Genomic DNA, 22,513 nt, shown 5'->3' with positions numbered 1-22,513 from the left:
CAGCAGGTTTTACATCAGATTCAACCTGCAGTGCAGCTTTGAGCCACGTGGGGGCGCTCGTTCAGCTTGTGGCCTGCTGACTTTGTCTTATTATTTTACAAATGAGAGGAAGTAACAACAAGATGTTAAGAACTGATTTCAAATAGCTTCAAACTTTCACAGACAAACAGCAGATGAGCAGCGGACATGAAGAGGAGAGGAACCTACAGATAATATTCAAGATCAGACAAGGAGGCAAGAAAAATAGAATTCATGAATATGCTGCATGTGATTCGACTCTTATAATAATAATTAATATAATAATTATATTATTATTATATATATAATATAATTAATAAATAACAGAAGAGCCAAACACAGTTTGAGTCATTGCACACATGTATTTATGGCAAAGCACTGGACAGTAGACACAGTTCTGTGTTGAACAGAGTATAAAACACTGGAGCAGGCTAGAATATAAGTGGATTACATGAACTGAAGAGTTTTTTAACAAATAACAGAAACATGGAAAACTGTCAAGGCACACATGAGCTTCAAAGCCTTTGGCTCCAGGTTTCTCTCAGAGTGGCTCCAAACAGTGATGAATCGCCTGCATCATGTCCAACATGAGAGGCGTTTATCGGCTGCGCTCGGCCTCCTGTCTCCTCCACAGGAGGAAGACGGAGGTTCCTGAGGAACGATGAGCCACCAGGACACAGGGAGGGGGCCGTATTCATCGGAGGTTTTTTGCATTTTTAAGCAGTTTGCTAGATGTTATTTCCAAAAACATACATTACATATTGTTATGGAAAAGTAAATACTGAGTGAATCCGGTAAAGCTGCCATGTTCCTGCTGTTCTCGCTCAGGTCATCCAAACTATTGATGACGCTTTTGTTGTGAAAGTCTGATTTAAAAAAAAAGGCACCAACATAACACAAGCAGGCAGCAGCAGAGTAAATATTGTATCTGAATACACTGTTAGACTAATAAAACACTCTGCTTCGCATTTAATTTTCATTCTGCTCATCAATGAAAGAGACAGGTCGCAGCTGAAGTTAAGTGTTTTCCCTTGTTTCCATATAGAAGGACTTTGGTGCTGCGGAAAAATACTTAAAGGATTTCCTCAAAGCTTTGAAACGCACTGAAAGATTAAACCATATTCATGTGCAGCACAGACACTGTACCTCCTGTGGACATGGCTTCCCTTACACTAGTGCAGCTCTGCAGGATTACCTCAGAAAAACAAGAAGCGCTGAGGACGAGAAGGCTTGAATATTTTCATATGGAGATACTTTACAGCTGATTGTTTGGCACGCTGAGGGTGCATCATGTAAATCAATGTTTGGGTTAAAGCCGAGGAGATTTCAAATGTGCTGCTGCTCATTTCTGACAGCTTGGTCTCAGATCAGTGGACCTGATGGATCTCTGCATCCCTCCGTTAAAAGCACACGCATGCATATAACATACAGGTATAACATAAAGGTCTGAGTGGATTACACCTTGTGTTTATACATCATTTATACATCAACCATTAAAACACACACAGATCATTTCATCTGTAACAAGAATCATTTGAAGGTTTCACTTTCTGTCATTCAACTGCTTTAAGAAAAAGTCTCCACTTTGTCTGCATCAAACTTTAGAATGATTACATTAAAAAACCCACCATGCTCAGTATTTCTACATGGGAAGCAAACTAATGTCCCTGGCTGAAAACAAGGCGGTGACGCCGTCTGGTTTCCCTTATGAAAACATATTTCTTTGGCTATTTGGATTTACTCCACCAATCCTCCGAGCTGGCTCGAGCTGGTAAATGCACTTGTGGCTTTATACTTCATTATTATCACAGCGTATCTTCACTAAAAACTGGCAAGCAACAGCTTTGAAACATTCCAGACAGAACACAGTAAATCTGATCTAAAACACATGACAGCGAGCCGAGCTCTGACACAGACAAACAGCAACATGGCCTGAGCACCGCGGAGAGGATCCACGGGTAAAGGAGACGATCCGACGTAAACAGTAAGAACAGAAGCGGTAAAACAGCTGTTTTTATGAGTGATAATGAAGCCGTACAGTTAAATGTCATAAAGAAAAATAGGAAAAAAATAAGTGAAATATTGAAATCAAATTTCGGTTTTCCAATCTTATTGTCTTTATCACATTTAATCTAAAGTGATTACAGAGTTGGTGACATGGATGAATCATTCTGATATTCCAGCTTCAGCAGTGTGTCACAGCTGCTTTAACAGACCAGTATGATGGTGATGTAGAAGATTGAACTGTTGTTTGAATTCATCACTTTGGTATTTGTTGCTATTTTACCTCTGATTTAATAGAGAATATGTTTAATTATGGCCTGGAAATAATTATCTATCATATTATCCTCCTCTCCTCCGACGTCCTCGCTGGGTGTGCTCCCCCCGCCCACAGTGGGCCCGGCCTGCTCATGTGTGTCTGAGGTAGTCCAGGCGGTGCTCTGTGGACGCCTCGTTGGGCCGAGCGCTCACGCCGCTCTTCTCCTGGCCGATGGCTGAGGCGCCCACCACAGGCTCGCTCTGGCTCCACTGGAAGTAGCATGAGCCTTGAGGGGGGCTCTGATCCAGAAATGTGTCGGTCCCCCTCGGGCCCTCAGGCCCGGAGAGAGCCAGGACGTCGCCTCCTGCTGGACTGGAGGAGAAGTGCTGGTTGAACATGCAGCTGCTGTGAGCGGCTGCCTGGCCACATGCCAGCCCCCCCTGCTGAGCGTGGTTCAGTCCGGTGACGCTCCTGCACCAAAGGCCAGTGTGTGGGAATGTCTGGCCTTCTGAAGCCTGGCTGTGGCACGCTGCCGTCGGCTCGTGTCCGTTCTGTGTGACGTCCACGTGATGCAGCTTCTGCTGCGGCCACCGCTGCACCTGGGGGCTGTGGGTCTGTGAAGGAGGGCTTCCCTGCAGACAAGATGTGGCGAAGGGGAGGGGCACATTAGGTGTGCTAGAGGCAGTAAAGTCATTGCAGGGAACCAGGGGAGGGAGGATGTCCATTAAGCTGGGTGCTACGTTGTTCAGCTGGTCACCAGAGCTCTGCAGGAACCGTCCGTTTGCTGCCACTGCAGGAGCTGGAGGACACAGCAGAAGTTGGCTGGACTGCATCTGTTCACAAATCCCCTGAGGGGGGCCCAAGTGGCCGATAGGTGGCTGAGGGGGGCCCAAGTGGCTGATAGGTGGCTGAGGGGGGCCCAAGTGGCCGATAGGTGCCTGGCAAAAGGACTGGAAAGGGGCCGAGGAGTTGGGGACTGTAAGCTCTGGGAGCTCTATCGACGGGCTGAAGATGTCCTGGAGCTCCAGCTGTTGAAGAGGGGGCAGATGGGTGTCAGTCTGGGGAGTGGGGGGGCCGTGGTGGGTGAGTCTGTCGGTGCTGCTGAGTATCTGAGCAGACTCTGCAAAGCCTTGCCCTGCAGTCAGCGGTCCGCCGATGGCCTCCTGCTGGTGAGCGAAGACACCGTTCATTGGTGGGTGGGCACAGTGGGGGCTGGGTGTCTGAAACAACTGGGGCTCACAGAGCCCCCTGCCCGAGAGCCCGGCAGCCTGACCGAAGGGGTCCTGCTGATTACCGCCGAAGGCTGCGAGGCAGCTGCCGGGGCTGGAGTTCTCACAATCGTCTCCCTTCTCCTTGAACAAAATGGTATCGATGTAGTCAAATATGTCGTTGGTGAGGATGCTGTCCAGCTCAGAGCCGACGCTGTTCTGCTGATCCTCACTCTGACTCAAGCTCTTCACGGCGTTTTCCCACTGCATCAGCTCTGCTTCGCTCACATCCAGATCCTGCAACACCGTGCAGAAGTCGCCTTTCTCAGCGATCTTTCCCAGACTGTCGATCACAGCCACCAGGGACTGTTTGGTCTCCTCCTTCACGATAACAGCGCCGGCCGGGGTGGCCGCAGCTCCGCCTTCCTGCCCTGCGTCACCGGGAAAGCTGACCAGGGCCCGACTGTCCATGAACACCTGATCCACAGGTAAGGGGGGGTCCACTGTCTGAGTGTACACAGTTTCATCCTGCTTCAGAAAGCTGTCCAGCAAAGAGCCGGGGGCGACGTCCTTGTGCGTGTCGTTGTTACCAAACATCTTGTTGAACTGGAACTGCGTGACGTCCACCGTGGCGCCGCTGTTGTAGAGGACGGCCTCTCCTGTGGTGAAGCTGAAAGGAAGCTGCAGCCTCCTCTGACGAAGGTGCTCCTCCCCCTCAGCATTGCTGAAACAGAGTAGCACACGTTATCTCTCCCGTCCGGGCTGTTATCTATCAGCACTGACAGTGAAGTCACAGAGGGATCAAACACTCACACTAAGGCTCTCTGGTACGCGATGATGAATTCAGGTCTTCCTCCTTTGTAGATCAGCTTGGCGTTGGACTTCACCCACACCCAGCCGCCCGACTTACTCAGCAGCCTGAACACAGTCAGCCCGCTCTCTCCTGTTTTCATCACTGGGGTGTGAAGACAAACACAGTGAGGCCTGATCAGTACACGTTTCCTTGAGGATGGCGTCAATATCCAAACGCTTCATCACATGTTTCTTCACTGTGTGATGAGAGTTTAGATCTGATATCTTCTTATTATTTTACATCACTAACATTTTATTCTGGAAACGAACATTCAAACAGCTGCACCCTGTAAAACATGACACCTCCTTCCTGTTTGCATCAAACAAACAATGTGAATGTGTCTCTGCACCAAATCCCAAATAACAGTAATATTCAGTTCATACTGCGGACGTGGTTGTCGGCGCAGTACATCATATCAGCTGCGTGGATGAACTGGTAGCCGGAGCCTTTCATACACAGCTCCACCTCTGAGTAGCCCAGAATAATCTTCCCCCTGCAAAGAGGCCAAAAACAAAAACCCGTTAAGCTGGAATTAGCTTCAGTTAGTCAACAGCTAGATAATGAGCCAGCACGGTGTTTTGGGTCGGAGCATCTGGAGCTTTCTGTAAAACAGTCTTTGTTACCAAGACCTGTCCAGAACAGTAAATTAGAAAAGAGTGGAGGAACTTGTGGCACCTGCTGTCGATGCCCATGGGGGTGAAGTCCAGCTTGTGCTTGCTCTGAAACAGAAGCATTTTAGCTCTGATCTCCACGATGGACGGGGGCTGGACGGGCACAGCGATGGTGAACAGCGCCAGCTGAGGTTTGTTACAGGTCCCGTTGTCCCTCGAATCCCTCTGGCCATGGAGGTACTTCAGCCGGCCCTGGAACTTCAGAGCCTGGTTTGGGGAGATTTTAAAGGGCTCAGCGTGGAAACAGATTCACAAAGATGATTATAAGAACTGCCCGAAGCTTTTATGAGAAGTTTGACACTTTTTTTGGTATTTTTGGACAATCAAACTTAACCCTCGCACTAACCAGGAAGCCGGAGGAGTTGTCCAGGAGGCAGCGGAAGCGACAAACAAAGCTCCTCTCCAGGAAGGAAGAGTTCTCCGGGGGGAGCTGTTCAGGACTGTACATCACTGCACCAGCACAGCTCTGCAGGACTGAGAACGCAGGCAGAGATCAGACACCACACGGCAGAGCCGCCCATCCATCTACTGCTTTATGGGGTCACTGAGGTCCGCAGACGACCTCGTGTCAAAACAAAAGGCCGATCACAGTTCTTACCGTCTCCTTCCACGCCAACAGTCGGGGGGTCTAGAGCAAAGTGAAGCTGCTGCCTGAACAAGTCCCTGTCGTCAGTATGGATGAACTCAAACACACTCTGATGAACCACATCCGACTGTGGGCAGAGGAGTGAACACAGCACTTCAGCAACAGTTCGGGCCACGTGGACATGAGGTGTTTACCAATTCAGGCTCCACCTCCTACAGAAGTGTCCGAGGTGAAACAGAAGCGACGGATTCAGCCATTTTGGGTCCAAACGTGACGACAGCTCAGGACTGGTTGGAGCCGCACGAGTGGCAGAACAACTTCTACTGACGGTTGTTAATGTGACACTTGTTAGTGATGGCTGACAAAATGAATAAATAACTGCATGGCACCAGGGCACTGAGGACGAATATGAAAACGATCTGAATCATCAGCTAAGACCTTCACAACCTACAGGACGGGCCGAGCGTTGGGCAGCTCTCTCCTGAGCGTCACTGACACGGATCCAAAGCAGGATGAACATTTGACATCACCTAACACTGGATCTGACCTCATAGCTCTCACCTGATGGAAGCCCAGGTAGTCTTTGATGGTGGCAGAGGAATAAAACACGGTTCCCTCTGACGTGATCACCACCACGAACCCGTTCAGCGCCTGCAGGGAGAACACCGTCAGTCCCTCACACACAGTACTGACACACACACTGAGACTGAACTCTGTACCCTCTGGTGGTAAGAACAGCTTCCACGGCTTTAACTTGCCAAAAGCATCTTAGACTTCAGCACCAGTCAAAATAATTAAACAGATTAAATCCCATTCTGTCAAAATGTGGACTGTTTCTGATTCAGTGAAGCGTCACGGTCCAGTTTGATGCTCTGCAGAGGAAGCTGCCTGTTTATTCTCCTCCATAACGTTTACAGCTGCTGCTTCTCAAAGGCTCTTTGTGTTAATCGCTGCCTGTTGTGTGAAAATGTCCCTGACAGGTGAGTGTCAATAAACACTGGCAGGACTCTTGACAAGCACTGGTTTTGTTAAGAAGCACAAAGCGTGGCCGAGCTTTGGCAGGAGGCTCCGGAGCTGTTAGAACTTCCTCCTGGCTGGATGGAGCCGGATTAGCTCGACACAACACGACCAGCGCGCAAATAAACAAAGTCTGACTGATTCCTGCACCTGCGAGCCTCGGGCTGCTCAGCTGTGCTCAGTTATCATTCGGGCCGTGGGACTATTTCTTCAACACACGGCAGTAACACTCACTCAGAAAGGTGAATTTACTCTGTTTTTACAGTCTATTACTCTGCTTCTCTGCCTCTGCTGTGTGTGTGTGTGTGTGTGTGAGCTGCTGTCAGACTCACACACACTTTATCCTGACCTCTCCTGTGCACATACTCTGACCTGGGTTTGTCACCATGCTCTACTTACATCTACATGACACTAGTCATGCAGCTCCTGTAGGACATGTAAGAGAGCACGTTGGAAATCAACCTCAACTATTATTACTATTTCTTTTTCTTGGCACTGAAACATCTCAGTATTTTCTGCTGGCTGTAAAAATAAAAGCAAAGAATAAAGGTGAGTATAGATGCTACCTTCATTAGGTCAGAGGTTAACTTGTCCCCGTCTCATACCTGCAGCAGCAGGTCCCCCTCGGAGAAGCCCGCCAGGTCCACGTTGTTCCCGCTCTGCCCCCCCTTCACTCCAGGAAACATCAGACTGCTGCTGCTGTTCATGCTCGCTGCACAGAGGGTGACAACATGGAGGAGAGGTAATATTAACATCTTTTATGGTTGTAAGCAAGACTGCCAGTGATGTGATCAGGACTTTAACTCAGGGAGGGGCACCTCTTCTTTCTTTTGGCTGGATTTTACACCAACATCCAGCACTTTCTGAGATCTGAGAACAAGACAGAAATGTGCTGGAGACTGATCCACAGTTTAGCCACATTATCTAAATGGCTGCATGCACACACACCTCTGGTGAGGGTGGTGGGACCAAGCTGAATGAGGGATTAGCTGTGCAAAACCTGACTGACACAATGGCTCAAAGGAGCAGGACAGGCTCTCGGTATAATTAGGCCTCTTTAGAGGCCTGGCCACCAATCACATGGCGTCATGGCGGTACCCAAACCTGTCCAGTGACCCCTGACGAGACCCACAGGAGCAGAAGAAACAGGACACCACTGACATACCAGGCAGAGAACAAAGCCAGTTTAGACAAACGTTTCCAGGTAAGGGATTAAAAACACATAGCAGCGTCTGTGTTGTGTTTCACGTTGCTGCTTGGGTACCTTTGTTGCAGGAAGATAAACCACAGTACAAATCACACAACAGCCTCCATCACTGTTTGCTTTGGCTCTCATGTGGCCTCTCCTGGCAGCGCCGTGTGTCAGACACCTCGCTGAGAGCCGTCTCACTGTTGTTCTGTGCAGCCGTCACGCCACGCTAACACATGTTAGAGATGTGAAGAAATTCTTTTCCTTAACCATGGTTGAGATGCTTATCGTAACTTCTTATGGCTTGTTGTGTGATTTTAAAGGGTAAATCCACTCTAAATACCAAACTATATGGCACCTTTGCCCGTGTGTGCTGCCTTTTGTTGTGCAGGCCACATTTTTATGTTCCGCACTGAGGACAAAACTCCTTTGTGGGTCTAGAACTGAATATTAGATCATGAGCATGCAGCAGCAGAAAAAAAGCAAAGTGAGCTGTCTGGCTCGAGCGGAGCTTCAATAGCTGGGCCCCCGCCAGGAGACAGGTTTTCTCATTGCTGGAGAACTGATCCTGCACACACATAACACACAGGGAGAAATAACACACACAAACACACTCTGCCCTCCCCAGTCCGCCTCTGGCTTTGGTTTTTTTTTTTTTTGTAAGCACTAGCCGACAAGAGAGCTTCCCTTATCTGGACGGCCACTACGGGAAAATTCCAGGATATGGCCTCTCCCAACCCGTCGGTCCAGTCCTGTCACGCAACTTCTTTAAGGAGGGAAGGGGCCCCTGAACACTCCCACTCAAACACAGACACAGACACTCCCCACCCCTCAGCTACATGCTGAACTGCATTTACACAAACAGCCCAACCTGTGCAGCACACACCCACACACACACACACACACACACACACACAAAGCTGCAGGTCCGACACACAATGCATGCCTGCAGCCTCCATGAGCAGCCGGTAGAGAAACAAATCAGGTGGGCAAACATTCAAATCACATTAAAAATAAGCAGACATGCACACATTCACACACAATTAGCTCTCAGTGCTTCCTCCTAACACCCTCAGCAGAGATAGACCGAGCTCCTGCAGTCCAAATCTGGATAATCCACCACATCCCTCACGCAGCGCTTTTTTTTTTCTCTTTTCAGAGTTTGCGTGAGTATTAGGGCCTCTTCTTGGCCGTCTGTTTGTTTTCATTCTGGTTTTCTTCCCCAGTGCTGCACTCTGCATCGTGCTCTCCCTCCCTCTGCTTCTCTGCGCTGCAGAGCTGTTTGTGTGCACTCACAGGACATGTACAGATTTCCTCATGCTGCTGCAGCAGAAATATGTTTAACGATACTTGGCCAGAGCTCGACCAGAGGGTGGAAAGACATTCCTGTTGGCCTGTGGGAGGCAGTGACGGAGGAAGACACACACACACACACACACACACACACACACACACACACACACACAGAGCAGAAAATGGGGGTTCACATATGACTGAAATACTGAAGCACAACAATTGTTGTGAATAGAACCTGAACCTAGATTTATTCTCATCCGTTGTGCTCCTCTGGTGGTCTCTCAGGGGTCACTGCACCTCTGCAGCTCTGGATAGACGAGCGTCGTGCTAATTAACCAGTTAGAAAACTGACAACAGTTTTAAGTCACTCTGATTCTGTTTTATTTGTTTTATCTCATCATATATAAATGGTAGTCTTGGACTGCTGCAGTTTGTTTCTTCTGTGGTCTTTTAAAAAGCTTTTAAAGAGGAACAAACGAACTGTGATTCCTGGCTGAGCGGATGATGATGCTGTGAGTCATCAGTGAGAGGAGCTCCACTGCTCAGAGCTACAGCAACAACACTAATCATTCAGTTCAGTGTGACAGTCATTTAGTCCTGCGACACCATGAACCCCCCCAGACAGAAGTCAGTTCACCTCTGACATCTGACTGCAGGATGCAACGCTGGGAAACATTACAACTCATCGCTCAGTATTTAGTAAGGACACACACTCAGACAAAAGCTTCTTCCAGAACTTTCAAACCCATTTTCAAGCCACAGAGTAATCTGACACCAGGAGAGGCCACTTTTCAGCATCAAACTGCAGCTTCCTGTTTCAGAAAACAGCCCATTATAGGATTGGTGAGGCGCTTTGATGTAAGATCCACTCCAGGCAAACGTCCCCGTCACTCAGTGAGTGAAGCAGCACTTAAAGGATTTGACGTCTTTTCATCATGGGGTAATTACCTGAAATCCCAACAAGTATGAGGGGAAGCAGTTTTTCTACATGCAGTCCAGTCTGACTGCTCGGGGAAACCAGTTAAAGTGAAGGAAGACAAGCTGAAATACATCAAGTAGTGGAATAAAGCAGAGATGGAACTGGTGTGTTCATGACGATAACAATGAACTAAACCGAGAAGCTAAATGTGAGTGGGACTAAAATAGCTGAGTGTATGTAGGCTGAAGTATCAGCATGTGCTCTGCAGTCACTTGGGACTCAGCGAAACTAAGGAGGGAAAAGGGAAGTGCTGTCACGGGTTGGACGTCTGCCAGACCCAGCGAGTGTAAAGCATGCCAGCAATGCATGGGGGAATATTATCTTGATTCGAAAACATTTAGTTCCAGTAGATCCTGTACAGAGATCTCTGGCTTTCTCACGCAGATGTGCAAGAAAGGGCAGCGCTCGCAACCAGCAGGAGCCAATGAGCTGGGTCACCCGGTCCAATGGGTCCAACCCCCACGTTAGTCTTCTGATTAATGGCCCCGTTTACTGCCATGACTTTAGGGGGAGGAAACAGCCAGACAGGAGTGTCATCTAAGCATGTCAAGGAAAGGATGGAAAGGGCAGCTGGAGAGAAAACAGAGGTTTGCACAAAGTATTGTCGTGAAATTGAGGAGTGTGTGGAAGAACATGTTTCTGTTCAGGACCCGGTGTGACAGAGTCCAGGTGTGTGTTCTGTCCCTGCTGTGTTCATGATGAGCCTCCAGCCTGTGTGTGTGCTGCTACAGCAGGCCTCGATGATCAAATAAACAGTGATTATATACTATTCAAGACACAATGTGTGTGTTGATGGTGGCAGCGGTGGTGGTGGTGGTGGTGGTGGTGGTGGTGGTGGAGTAGTCTCGGGGGAATCTGTTTTTTTAATCAGCGCTCAGCTATTTTTGGCCGTCTGGGCCTGGAACAAAACAAAAAATCAAAGTGAAATGCAGGTTGCTGTGTGAGGCGTGGCTGCTATCATATCACTGCCATGATGCTTATCAGGCTCCAGGCGCTCAGAGGGAAGGAATCCAAAGTTTGAGGCAGAGTTACCAACTTTTTATTCCCAGAAAATCAGATTGAGTTCGTGAATATAAGTGATTACAATCATTACAATCAGAACTAAAAGCTCCAGTTTACATTTTCAAATTTCTGTGGCGGATTTGAATCATAGTCCTTAAATACAAGGAATAATACGTCCTCTGTGCTTCTGATCCTGCGACCAAACCTCCAGTGGGACGGCAGCTGATTCTGGTTCAGCACATAAACAAACAGCAGCGTTTCTGGAAGACTCTAAATGTCACAGAAAGCCTTGGTGGGCTCAAACAACAGCTCGGGCACGAGGGGAGACGTAGAACTGTGGTGTGAAGCTGGAGGGACTGAGAGCCTTCCACAGAATTGGAAATTGGAAAAAATGAAAACATGATTAAATCTGTCTCCCAGCGGTCGCTCACATTCTCACGATATGCTGAAAGACGAGTCAGCGATCGGGAGCTGAGAGCCAACGTCTGTCCCCCCCAGTGGGACGGCCTCCTCCTCCTCATCATCATCATCACACGACAGGTGACAGGTGACTTAAGCCGTCCTCATAATGAGCCCATCAGGATTCATGACTGAGTGAGAGAGCAGAGGAAGTTTGCCAGTGTTGTTCGTACCTCTTAATTCTGTCTGTTCCACGTGTGTCAGATGTACAGGTTCATGTGTTCATGCTTCACATATCCCAAACACCAGATCTGTAAAGCCCTAGCACATGATGCAGTGTTACCACATCAAGTATGATTGCTAACAGGCCCTGGATGTTTTCAATGAACTTGGAAAGCCAGTCCACATTTTTCTCAAATTTCTAACAGCGTCACACAAATATGTCAGCAGCAGAGAGCCACAAGCCTCTCAAAGTATCCAGCTCTGCCTCGTCAAGTCACGCTATGAGGCCAACAGTCCGGAGAGCTCCGACAGAGCTGCAGCCAGGAGCGAGCGGCTCGTTCCATTATCAGCTCTTCACATCGCTCTTGTTCCCCCTCAAATCACTCATGTTTGTTCTTTCCTCTGAAGCCTTTTCTTTTACCTAACGGTTTATGGGATCTTTATCTTAAATTCTAGTCATGTTCCCACTTGAAAACCCATCCCAGGCCGATGTTTTGACTGGGATCACCCCGAAGAGTCACCCTCTGCACAGAGCAAAGCCTGAGCTTGGTACAGTTACAACCAGGGCTGAGCTCAGTTTATTTCATTCTGCAGACAAGTTCAGATCTACCAAACTGTCCCGCCGTCTCCGTGAGTGTCTGCTGACGTCACACTACTGCGGATGAATCCACTGTTTTTCATTTTAAGCCTTTTCTCTCCACAGTTGGGAGCTCGGATGTGTCCGAAGGCTCTTCTCTGTCAGAGCAGCCATCAGACAGTGACTCAGGGTGTCACGTCTGTTTCTTCAAAGCCAGAGCATTCTCAGACATTCCTCGTGTCGCTTCATCCCGCCTCTTTAACGCTGCCTGACCTGATTCCTTCACCTACATTTCCTTTAACAAGCGAGTGTTTGTTCCAGCAGAAAGGTGCACTCTCTCACTTTCTGCTAAATAACTATTAGGATCCACTCTGCTGGAACAAATGATGACTCAAAACCAAACACACCCACATTAATCATTTCTGTATCAAAGCATCTGTGCATCAATACATTAGCAAAGAAAAGTGTTTGTTTACATCCCACTGGTTAATGAGCATTAATTAAAGAGCTTCATCCAACAATCACTGTGAACCACAGGAGGAAACACTGTGGTCAGTATTCATCCATCAACTGATGATAATGTCTCTTCTGTCACTTAGTAAACACAGAACTCACAATAATCTTACATTAAATGTGACTTCTGAACAAACTGTGATGTTGGAATGAAGCCAACAGTCTGACTGAAGCTGAAATCCAATATCTCACCTAATAACGAACACCACACTTTTGTTCTGGCGTCCTTTAACAGCCTTGTCCCAGTAGAGACCAGATCCTGTCGGCAGGCTTTAGAGGACACTGAGCTGGCACACAGGGGGACAGCAGGATGTTTGGTGCCTGTGAAAGCATGCTGGGGTGCTGTGTTTTAATCCACACCCTAACAGGCGCTGGATTTATTGAGATGGGACGGCAGAGAGGGGTTAACAGTCAGCAGAGACTCCAGCTTCCTCTCCCTCGCTCCTCCACTCACAAACACCTGCACTCCTTCTTCCTCTCTCACGTTCTGAGTGTGATAAAGAACCCTGGTCACCGATGTTCAGTCCGGGTCAGGAGGAGTCTCATGACGGAGGTCAGCCGGCGTGTGGTGACCCACGTTTGACCCACGTCTCACATACATATCGATCATAATGCAATTAAAGGTGTAGTCCACTGATTCTTATTACATTTCCATACGGTCAGAGGGCTCACAAGGGACAGATCACAGAAACACTAGTTTAAAGACTTTCCTCTGGATCCAACATCTCTCAGAATGTAATAAATGGTATTATCACACCACCAATAAAACTCTAACTCCATAGCACAATATTACAGGATTATTTTATTAAATATCATCACCATTACAAGCTTAACTGCATCACCTTATTATGCACAGCATAACTGCAGTGAATCCCTCTGTAGATGTCTGAGGACACACTGAGCCGTCTGTTTTCACACGGCCGTAAACTGCTGGATGAAACATGCCACAGATGTTGTTAATGACATGCTTCAAACTCACTGAACGCTACAACAAACGTCCTCTTCTTCCAGCTAACAGCTACAGAGAACAATGAACATCTAGAGGGATCTTACAGTGGAGGGGGGGGGGGGGGGGCTGCTCATTTGACCTGCTGCTGTCTCATAACTACAGATGTGCAAATCTGTAACAGAACATTTAATCAACAGTTTCTGTAATGACGTCAGTCAAACATGACTTCTGACCTGCTGAGGCAGCAGAGTGGATGAAGGATGGGCTGGACGTGGGCAGAGTGAGACAGGCCGTCTTCTCACTCTTGCCTGATTATCGCTGAGCAATGAAAGAGGAACAATGATATGAACGCTGAGAAACTGCAGGACGACTTTCACAACGTAGAGATCTGCACAAAGAAATGTGCCACAAAGATCAAATTCCACTGAATATTTATTTGCACATGAACGCACCATTCCCACAGCTCTTTAATCCGTACACACTCTCTGCAGCTGGAACATGTTTTGTCATTTGAAATTCAAGTATTTCAGGCTGGGGGGAACACAGGTAGTCTACCCACTGCTGCAGAGGCACAGCGTCTCTGCTGTGTGGATGTTTGTGTTGGCAAATGTCACTTTGGTGCGGGGATGTTTCTGGTTGACCTTTGACTGCAGCCCTGTGGCTGTTATTGTGACTGGGGGAGCAGAATGGAGCGAGCCAGTGCGCTGTGTTTGGGAGAGGACTCAAAATGCCAAGAGGACTTCAGAGGTAGAAGGAGATGTCAAACTCTTTTAAGACTTATTCACAACAGGATCTGAGGCCAAGAGCATAAAACTCAACTAGAGTATTCTTAACAAGTGTCCATCAGAGAAAATCAGACACCCCAGCACACAGCGAGTGAAAGCAGAGGATCAAAGCTGGGGGAAGGTTTACCACAGGTTCCCAGTAGTAAATGCAGGTGCGGTAGGCTGATGGAGACGCCAGTCTGAAATGATTAACCAATTTGATGGCGCAACTGCAGCTCCTCTCGCCTGCATGCCAGCAGAGTAGGTAAAAGGGTGTGAGAACAAGCAGCGCTGGAATGTCAGAACTCCTCTGACTGCATGTGACAGGCCCATTCATACCCAACGCTCACAAAGCAAACCACTGCCACAGTTACTGCTCCAACCCTTCTGTTTCAGGTGTTCCTGTCTTTGTACAGCTCCTCTAAGGTACGAGCACAGTGCTTCACCTGTGCCTGCAAAGACCACATTACTGTCACAGCAGCTTCATTTATAGTTTGTTAGCTAGCTGATGTAGTACAACATGTCCAGTTAAGCTCACACTGCACAGAAAACACAGCTAAAGGCAACAAGACACATACATTAACTCTATAGAACAAACAGCAGGCTCCTCACTCAGAAGAAGTCTGGTTCCCTCACAGAAAAGTGTCCCCTGTGGGTGGTGGAGATGTTTCATGTCTGACTCACACACTCGATCAGTTTTCAAAGCCTGCAACTTTAATCAGCCTACAATGAAGACGTGCATCTTAAACCCATGTCACAGTGTGACCGTGCCTCTCGTAGGCGTTGTTCACACAGACTGGAGTAAAGTTACAAGCACTGAGGATGTGTTGTTTCCTAAAACCAGATTCCTGCATGCTTCTCATTCCTGCCTTGGCTGTCAAATGTACTGCCAGTACTCTCACACATGTTAACTCTCAGATCAGTCCCGAGTGTGAGCCTGCTTCCCCAGCGTTCTGTCTCACCCACTGAACAAGCTTCGATTCTACATAACTCCCTAAACCCAAGCTCAGCTCCACATATGTAATTATCCATTTAGTCCTTCTGTTGTTGTTTTTAAGAGGATGGAAAATAAAAAGACTGCTAAACTACAATCCTAGTTCATAGTAGTCACAGCTCATCCAGTGTGGAGTGAAGGAAGGAGGCCACACTGAAGGACGGGCTTTAACGTTAAAGCAGTGACATTTGTCACATCACGCTGCAGACACAGACTGGGCTGGTATTTCACCCAGGATGCTCCTCACCTTTGAAGTAGCTCTTGACCCGCAGGTATCCCACGCTGAGGCGGAGGACCGACAGTTTGTCCAGACGAGAGCAAACCTCGTCGGGAAAGGGCAGCAGGTCCGTCAGCCGGTCCAGCTCCCCATTCAGCCGATCCCTGTGGCGCTTTGAAGGGTTCGATTTGACGGCTTCATTGCCTTCAGAGAGCTTCTTTCTGCGGAGTAAAGGACATACAGCTGGTTACTGAAGTGTTAAACGTGCCGACTGAGGAAGCCCGTGATTAAGACTGTGGATCATGACTGGCTGAGCTCCGGCCTGGCTCAGCGGCCCTGCTGCAGCGTGCCATCTGCTGAGGGCTGCAGTGTGACACACGCACATCAAACTTCAGCTGCTTTAATCTTTAGTGAGTCAAACCTACTCAGGGAGTAAAAGGCAGCCGCAGAAGTGACTAATAAACACGAGTCCAGGCGAGTGAGCGCGGCATCAGCTCCCACTGTGAGCGTCAGATGCTGTCAGAGCCTCGTGACAGTTGGATTTGTTGAGTGACAACATGATCATCATTATTCTATCTCTGTTAAAACAACAAATCCAGAACAACAAAACAACAGTATCACGTTTCCGCTGCTCACAAAGGCTCAGTCATGAGGACACACGCTGAGAGCTGGCTTGGCTCTCTGCAGGGGGACGAGTACAAACTGGTGCTCCGCTGTGATGTGAACTACCTGTGTGAGAATACAGTAATGTGGAGAGAGATGGACCAGCTTTATCTTTTCTAACATCAAGTAAATACAGAGGGAGGTTTTTTTTTTCCTCAGGGAAACAATCCTCTGCCCAGAATAAACAGCACAGACAGCAGCATGAAAAATATACAACGTGACCACAAGTCGTTCCACTGGCTCCTTGTGTAATTTGTCAAAATGGAAAGCAGTTTTTATCACGACAGCAGCTTCATTCGCTCTGCCTGACTTTCACTTCAGGGGCAGCGGGGGTGGAGACCACCCATGCTCAAGTGCAGAGCACAAACTGACGAGGCTCGCTGGAGATACATGTCATTACTCTCAAATCAGACACACATGCTGCACCGGGAGAGGAACCAAGTGTCAGAGAGAGGGAGCGATGGGGGCGACGCACAACACCACCGCTCCCACACCTGCTGAGGACTCACTTCACTTCACTGACTTCATCTGACGGTGAAGACCCTTTCTGACCGGCAGGTGTGCCAGCTTCCAGAGACCACCCACCCACCCACAAGTGTCCCTCTGTGTTTAATGTCTGTTTACTTAGTAGGAACAATCTTCTTGCACCACTGCAGTCGGGTGGATGTCACAATGCCTACATGCTAAAGTGGGTGTGAAATCAGTTCTTAAAATTTGGTCGTGAACGATTCGGCGTTGTTAGAAAGTACTCGTCCCCGCCCCCCCGCCCTAACGAGGTAACAAGGTCATTTACAAAACAAGAAGAACGTGATGTTAATAAGCTTGAACAAAGTTTAACCAAGTTTAAATGAACAGATCTGTGCCAAACGAGCATCTCAGCCAAAAACACTCCAGCGATCTGCCTCAGCACTGTCACAGTGCTGAATAATAACTAACTGAAGGGTAGCTGATGTGGTCACTTCACGGCTGGACCGAACATGCACACCCTGACAGTGGACTCCAGTCTGCAGCTGCTGTGACTGACTGAGGCCGAGCAGGCAGCAGCCATGAGGGGCCACAGAGCTCCGACCCTTCTGGGTTCAAACTAAAAGCAGCGAGAGATGAAGATCAAGACCCAGCGAGAGCAAGTCTGTCAAATCTGACTGGATCTTTTGACCCTTGCAGTAAATGTGTGCGTACTGAACAGCTGGGTGTCAGCCAGGTATCCTCAGAGTCAACACTGGGGAGGGACTCTCTAACTGCTGACCAGGGAGGACCCACAGTTATATATACATGTACAGTATAGAAAATCATTAGGAGAATTGTTTTCTGCCTGGTGTGGGTCTCTCTCTCTCTCTCTCTCTCTCTCTCTCTCTCTCTCTAAAACCCATCTTGGTGTCACCAGCTTATCCAGGTCAGTTACTTCCCACGCATGTCTGCAGTTCTGGGCTGCAAGCTCTCTTAACTTTTCCTAAACTTCTCTCTTTACTGATACTTTGGTTAATGACAGGCTATAAAGTTTCCTCCTCTGCCACTGAACAGTCTGCAGGGAACGCAGCCTGAACTTGATTGCTGGCTTCAGACCCAAACTCTACCTTCTGAGGAACGGAGCGCGACTGATCTCACTCTCCAAAAATGCCTCGTGGAGACAAAAGCCAGCATTCAGAGCCATTTTTTCCACCTTGATTTGCAGTGGATCACGGGGCTGAGCAGCAGACACCAGGATGTTCACTGTAAGAGAGGGGGGGGGGTGTGTTCTACTTCACGCTGACGCTTTCTGTCTTCTAGCTTCTTTATCACCACGGACCTGAACCCAAACACTGCTGCACTCAGTCTAATGCCACTGACACAGATCTGTCCGCTGGAAGGATGACTCAGAGGCTGCAGAGTATGAAAGCTTTCTTTCTATACAGCGCTGCAGAGTCTGAAGTGGGACAGTTTCCAGAAGCAGGCTCCAGCCTACAAAGAGAGGACAGACCGGAGTGGAGAGCTCACACCAAACAGCACATGTTGTGCATGTACAAGAACAAAGACGATGGATGGTTTCAACAAAAGCAGCTCTATTTCAAAATACCCAACAACCAATCCAAACGTGAGGTTTTCTGCTACTTCATGCAGAGAAAAAAAACCCTTTTGTTCTCCCCACAGAAAATGTGATGCACGCTGCTCTCCAGCTGCATCGCAGCACAGAACACAAGCAAGAAGCAGCATGAACTCACACAGGAGTCAAGCACACACACAATCTGTGGCGTCGCTTCAGAGCGAGTGTCATTCAAAGTACCGCAAACTGTCCAGAGCCGACTTTCAGACGCTGGCTGCAGGTCAGGTTTGGGTTTGGGCTAAAGATGGTCTGAGGAGTGCTCGGCCAGCTGACGGGACCGTCGGCTGCACATAATGATATAACAAGCTTTTATTCCTTTATATTCTAACAGACACAATAAACTCCAGTATTAATTATTCCACTGTTCCACATCAGCTGTTCATGTGGGTGTAACTTCCCGCTCTGGCATAAATGTGGAGATATTCCCTACAGGAGTGTTTGATGATCACAAAAAGTGTCTAAGTGCTGTTCGTGACATCTGCTCTTTGAAACTCTTTGAAACTCAAACAAAGGCCGACTGTGCCGCTGCTCACCGTGCTTGTTGGCGTGGTAACAAACCTCCTATCACAGGGTTTCTCACAGCCCCTTCAGATGGCCCATAGTGAAACACAGCACCCCCGCTCTGTGTGGACACTCAGGCACGGTCACACTGTAGAGCGTGCATCTCATAGACACACATTACCACTGTACTCTCCTGGAGGGGGGGGGGGCTCCTAAACACTATAATTAGCCCATATCTTCACAGCAGCCTGTAGGAATGCTGCTCCTGTGCAGGACTACCTTCCACACGAGTGTCCTGTGTGCAGCTGCATGAAGGCGACGATAACCGATAAATCATCAGGCCTTTCTCCACCTGTAGCTGTCACCTCACCGGCCAACAGCATCACTGTGGGCTCAGGGGGCCATGATGGCTGCTGCCACTGGACCTGGAGACACCAGGGAGCAGGTGACCCAGTGTCTCAGCAGCTGACTGCTCACTGACTAGTGTCTCACATTAGAAACCTCTCCTCTGGACACACACAACGCTTTAAAAGTGTGTTTATACTGACACAGTAGGATGCATGGCACACACACACACACACACACACACACACACACACACACACACACACACACACACACACAGAGGGCGTCTGGGTGCTAAAACAGAGGATTTGTCAGGCAGATCTGCTGTGGGACGGGCCCCTGCAGTCACCACAGCTTTTTACTGCACGGCTCAATGTGACGGCCTGCAGCTGATCCCAGCAGGCCGTCACACACACACACACACACACACACACACACACACACACATACACACACACACACACACACACACATACACACTCATTCTAAAAAAGCATTAAAGTCGCTGCATGTTTTCCAGGTTTAGTTTCTCGTCCCTGAACTAAAAAAAAACACTCCAATCAATATTGTGGGACTTTGGTTTCCATCTGGAGCAGAAAAGGTGGAACCATGTTCTGCTACTGTTCAAGTGTCACACAGAGGAACAGAACCTGTGGTCACCTGACCAGTGTCAAAGATTCACTGGGGCTTTTCAGCAACTAACAAACCAACTGTTAATGAACTGAGTCACCTGATCATCTGTGTCAGTGATGTAGATCATCTGTGTGCAACAGTTCAGCTCAGCTTCTAATGCAGCAGACCAGAGAGAGAGAAGAACTTCTATCACACACACACACACACACACACACACACACACACACACACACACAGCCTGCAGTGATCCCAGACCCATGAAGCGCGAGGCCCTATCACATTACCCCGCCCCCCCCCCCCTCCCCTCCTCGCTCCCCCCTCCTCGGTGCATCGCGTGAGAGCAGCGGCCGACTCTCGAGCTTGATTGTGATTAATGCGCGAGGGCAAGATGTCCAAAGCTGCAGGCGGGTTCTTAAGGTGGACTGACAGAGAGCTGCTGCCTCACTGCTCTGGACAGCCCCTCAACTACACACACTTATACAGTCAGAACTTTAAACACGTTTACAGCAGGATGCCACCTTAATTAGGTTCTTTTTTATTTATCTCTCATTTCATTTCATCTCTTTTTCCTGAAGTACACACAGACTTAGACTCTCTGGCTGCTGCGTTCAGGCTCCGCACATAACTCCGTGTCTACTTTCCAACATGTCTGCAGCCCCACACAGAAGAACACCTCCAGCAGCTCTTACTGTTTCAGGACGGGCTTCTTCCTCTTCTTGTTGGCGTAAGGCCCCGAGTGTGCCAACATGGTGCCGCTTGGTTTGACGCGCACAAACTTGACGTTGACTTGATGTTTGTTGCGCTCTGAACTTTCTTCCATCCGTCAGACCCCCCCCATGGAGAGCAGCTGCCGGGGCCGCGGCGAGGCTCTCCTGTCCGGTCACCGAGGCTCTCCTGTCCGGTCACCGAGGCTCTCCTGTCCGGTCACCGAGGCTCTCCTGTCCGGTCACCGAGGCTCTCCTGTCCGCTGAGCTGCAGGCTGCAGGCTGAACACTGCTGGGGGGTCCAGAGGAGGAAAAAGAAAGTAAATCTAAGAGAAAAGGAGGTTCTGTCCCACCCCCAGCCTCGGGACTGTCTTACTATAGTTTTCTCAGACTCTCTTGGGTTTTCCTTCTTTTCCTCACGCGGGGCGTTTTCAGGAAATGTGTGTGTACAGTGTGTCACAGCTGAGATTTAAGGTGGACTGGACTCACATGCATGTTGTGTGGTTTCTCATCTGGCTGCAGGAATATGAGCTTTGGCTGAGTGTTGTCACCGCAGCAGGGAGTGAACCACCTCAACATGACAACAGATCACCGCCTGCACTGCACACACACGCACACACACACACACACACACACACACACACACACACACACACACACACACACACACACACACACACACAGCTCAGGTGTTCACAGCCACCTGCAGCACCTCTGCACTGCTCTCTGCCTGCTCTCAGGTCTTCACTGCTCTTTCCCACATACGTACTTTTAAGAAATAACCGTGTATAAAGTCGTGCAGTAGTTTCAGATAAAAGATAAAACCTCTTTATTGATCCCTCAGTGGGGAAAGTCCACTGTTACTGCAGCTCAAGGTCAGATAAAGCACACAGTTAAAGGAATAGAAAGTTAAATAAACAACAACAGGGGGGGTGGGGGTGGGGGGGTGATATGCATTATGTATTAATTTGCTGCTACAGATTTGAACAGTGAGAATAAAGCGGACACAAAGAAGCAGGACCTGTGTGGGCTCAGTCATAAAGGAGGGGAGGTGAGATAAGATAAGGCACTACACTACATGCAGTGGTGAAACAGTGTTCCTCCTGCTGCAAGACAGAAAGAATGAATGATGCAACGTTCAGTGGGAGTGAAGACAGATAAAGCTGTGTCAACACTCAAATAAACTATGTGGACACCAAAACGTTGCACAAATGATTTAGCAACAGTGGGCAGCAGTACTGATAGCAGCCTCCACTCTTCCACTGGGAACCTCCCAAACTGACAGATCTTCCTGAGTATCGAGGCGTCGTCATGTTGGGACAGGACACCCTAAACACCCTACACTGCTCTGGAGAAGCACACTATTGTCTCACTTATCGCTGTGTGCTGAACGCTTCTTGGAAGTGAGGAGCCGTGCCCAAACCACAGAACACAGCCCTCCACCAAGAGGGTCGATGTCAGCATGACTCAGCTCACAGGCCATGACAAGAAGAGACAGGAGGGGCAGGAGGGTGAGGGCGCTAGCAGGAGGGAGAGCACTGGGCCCAGGCTGGTCCTGGTCCTGGTCCTGGTCCTGGTCCTGGTCCTGGTCCTGGTCCTGGTCCTGGTCCTGGTCCTGGTCCTGGTCCAGGTCTGGGTGTCAGTACACACAAGCAGACTGAGTGGGGCATATCTCACTTATTCCTCAGCAGCTTTGAGTGTGTGGCGACGCTGTGACGCTGTTGGGTCCCAGTTTCAGTCCCACTGTTTATATGCAGCAATGAAACATCTACTAAATAATAATGTGGTTTGATGTGGTGTTGTAAAAAGTGTTTATGAGCGCAGTATTTGTCACAACATCTCCTTTCAAGACACATTTAACATGATTAACTGT

At 48.7% G+C, this 22,513-nt stretch overlaps 1 protein-coding gene across 1 annotated transcript; it reads right to left on the bottom strand.

Annotated features, from left to right (window-relative positions):
* Window positions 1-377: 377 nt before the first annotated feature.
* Window positions 378-21,047, bottom strand: LOC139208817 (aryl hydrocarbon receptor-like). The gene is made up of 10 exons (XM_070838566.1): window positions 20,626-21,047; window positions 15,745-15,935; window positions 7,219-7,325; window positions 6,158-6,247; window positions 5,609-5,723; window positions 5,357-5,484; window positions 5,015-5,217; window positions 4,723-4,832; window positions 4,300-4,441; window positions 378-4,210 (listed from the first exon to the last, which is right to left on the bottom strand). The coding sequence occupies exons 1-10, from the start codon at window positions 20,754-20,756 to the stop codon at window positions 2,428-2,430; spliced, it is 3,000 nt and encodes a 999-aa protein (XP_070694667.1). The 5' UTR covers window positions 20,757-21,047; the 3' UTR covers window positions 378-2,427.
* Between the last annotated feature and the right edge of the window lie 1,466 nt (window positions 21,048-22,513).

Source organism: Pempheris klunzingeri, chromosome 10, assembly GCF_042242105.1.
Source record: "Pempheris klunzingeri isolate RE-2024b chromosome 10, fPemKlu1.hap1, whole genome shotgun sequence".
Lineage (NCBI taxonomy): Eukaryota > Metazoa > Chordata > Actinopteri > Acropomatiformes > Pempheridae > Pempheris > Pempheris klunzingeri.
The sequence above is the reverse complement of the archived record's forward strand: the minus strand, read 5'-3'. Positions and strand labels throughout refer to the sequence as shown.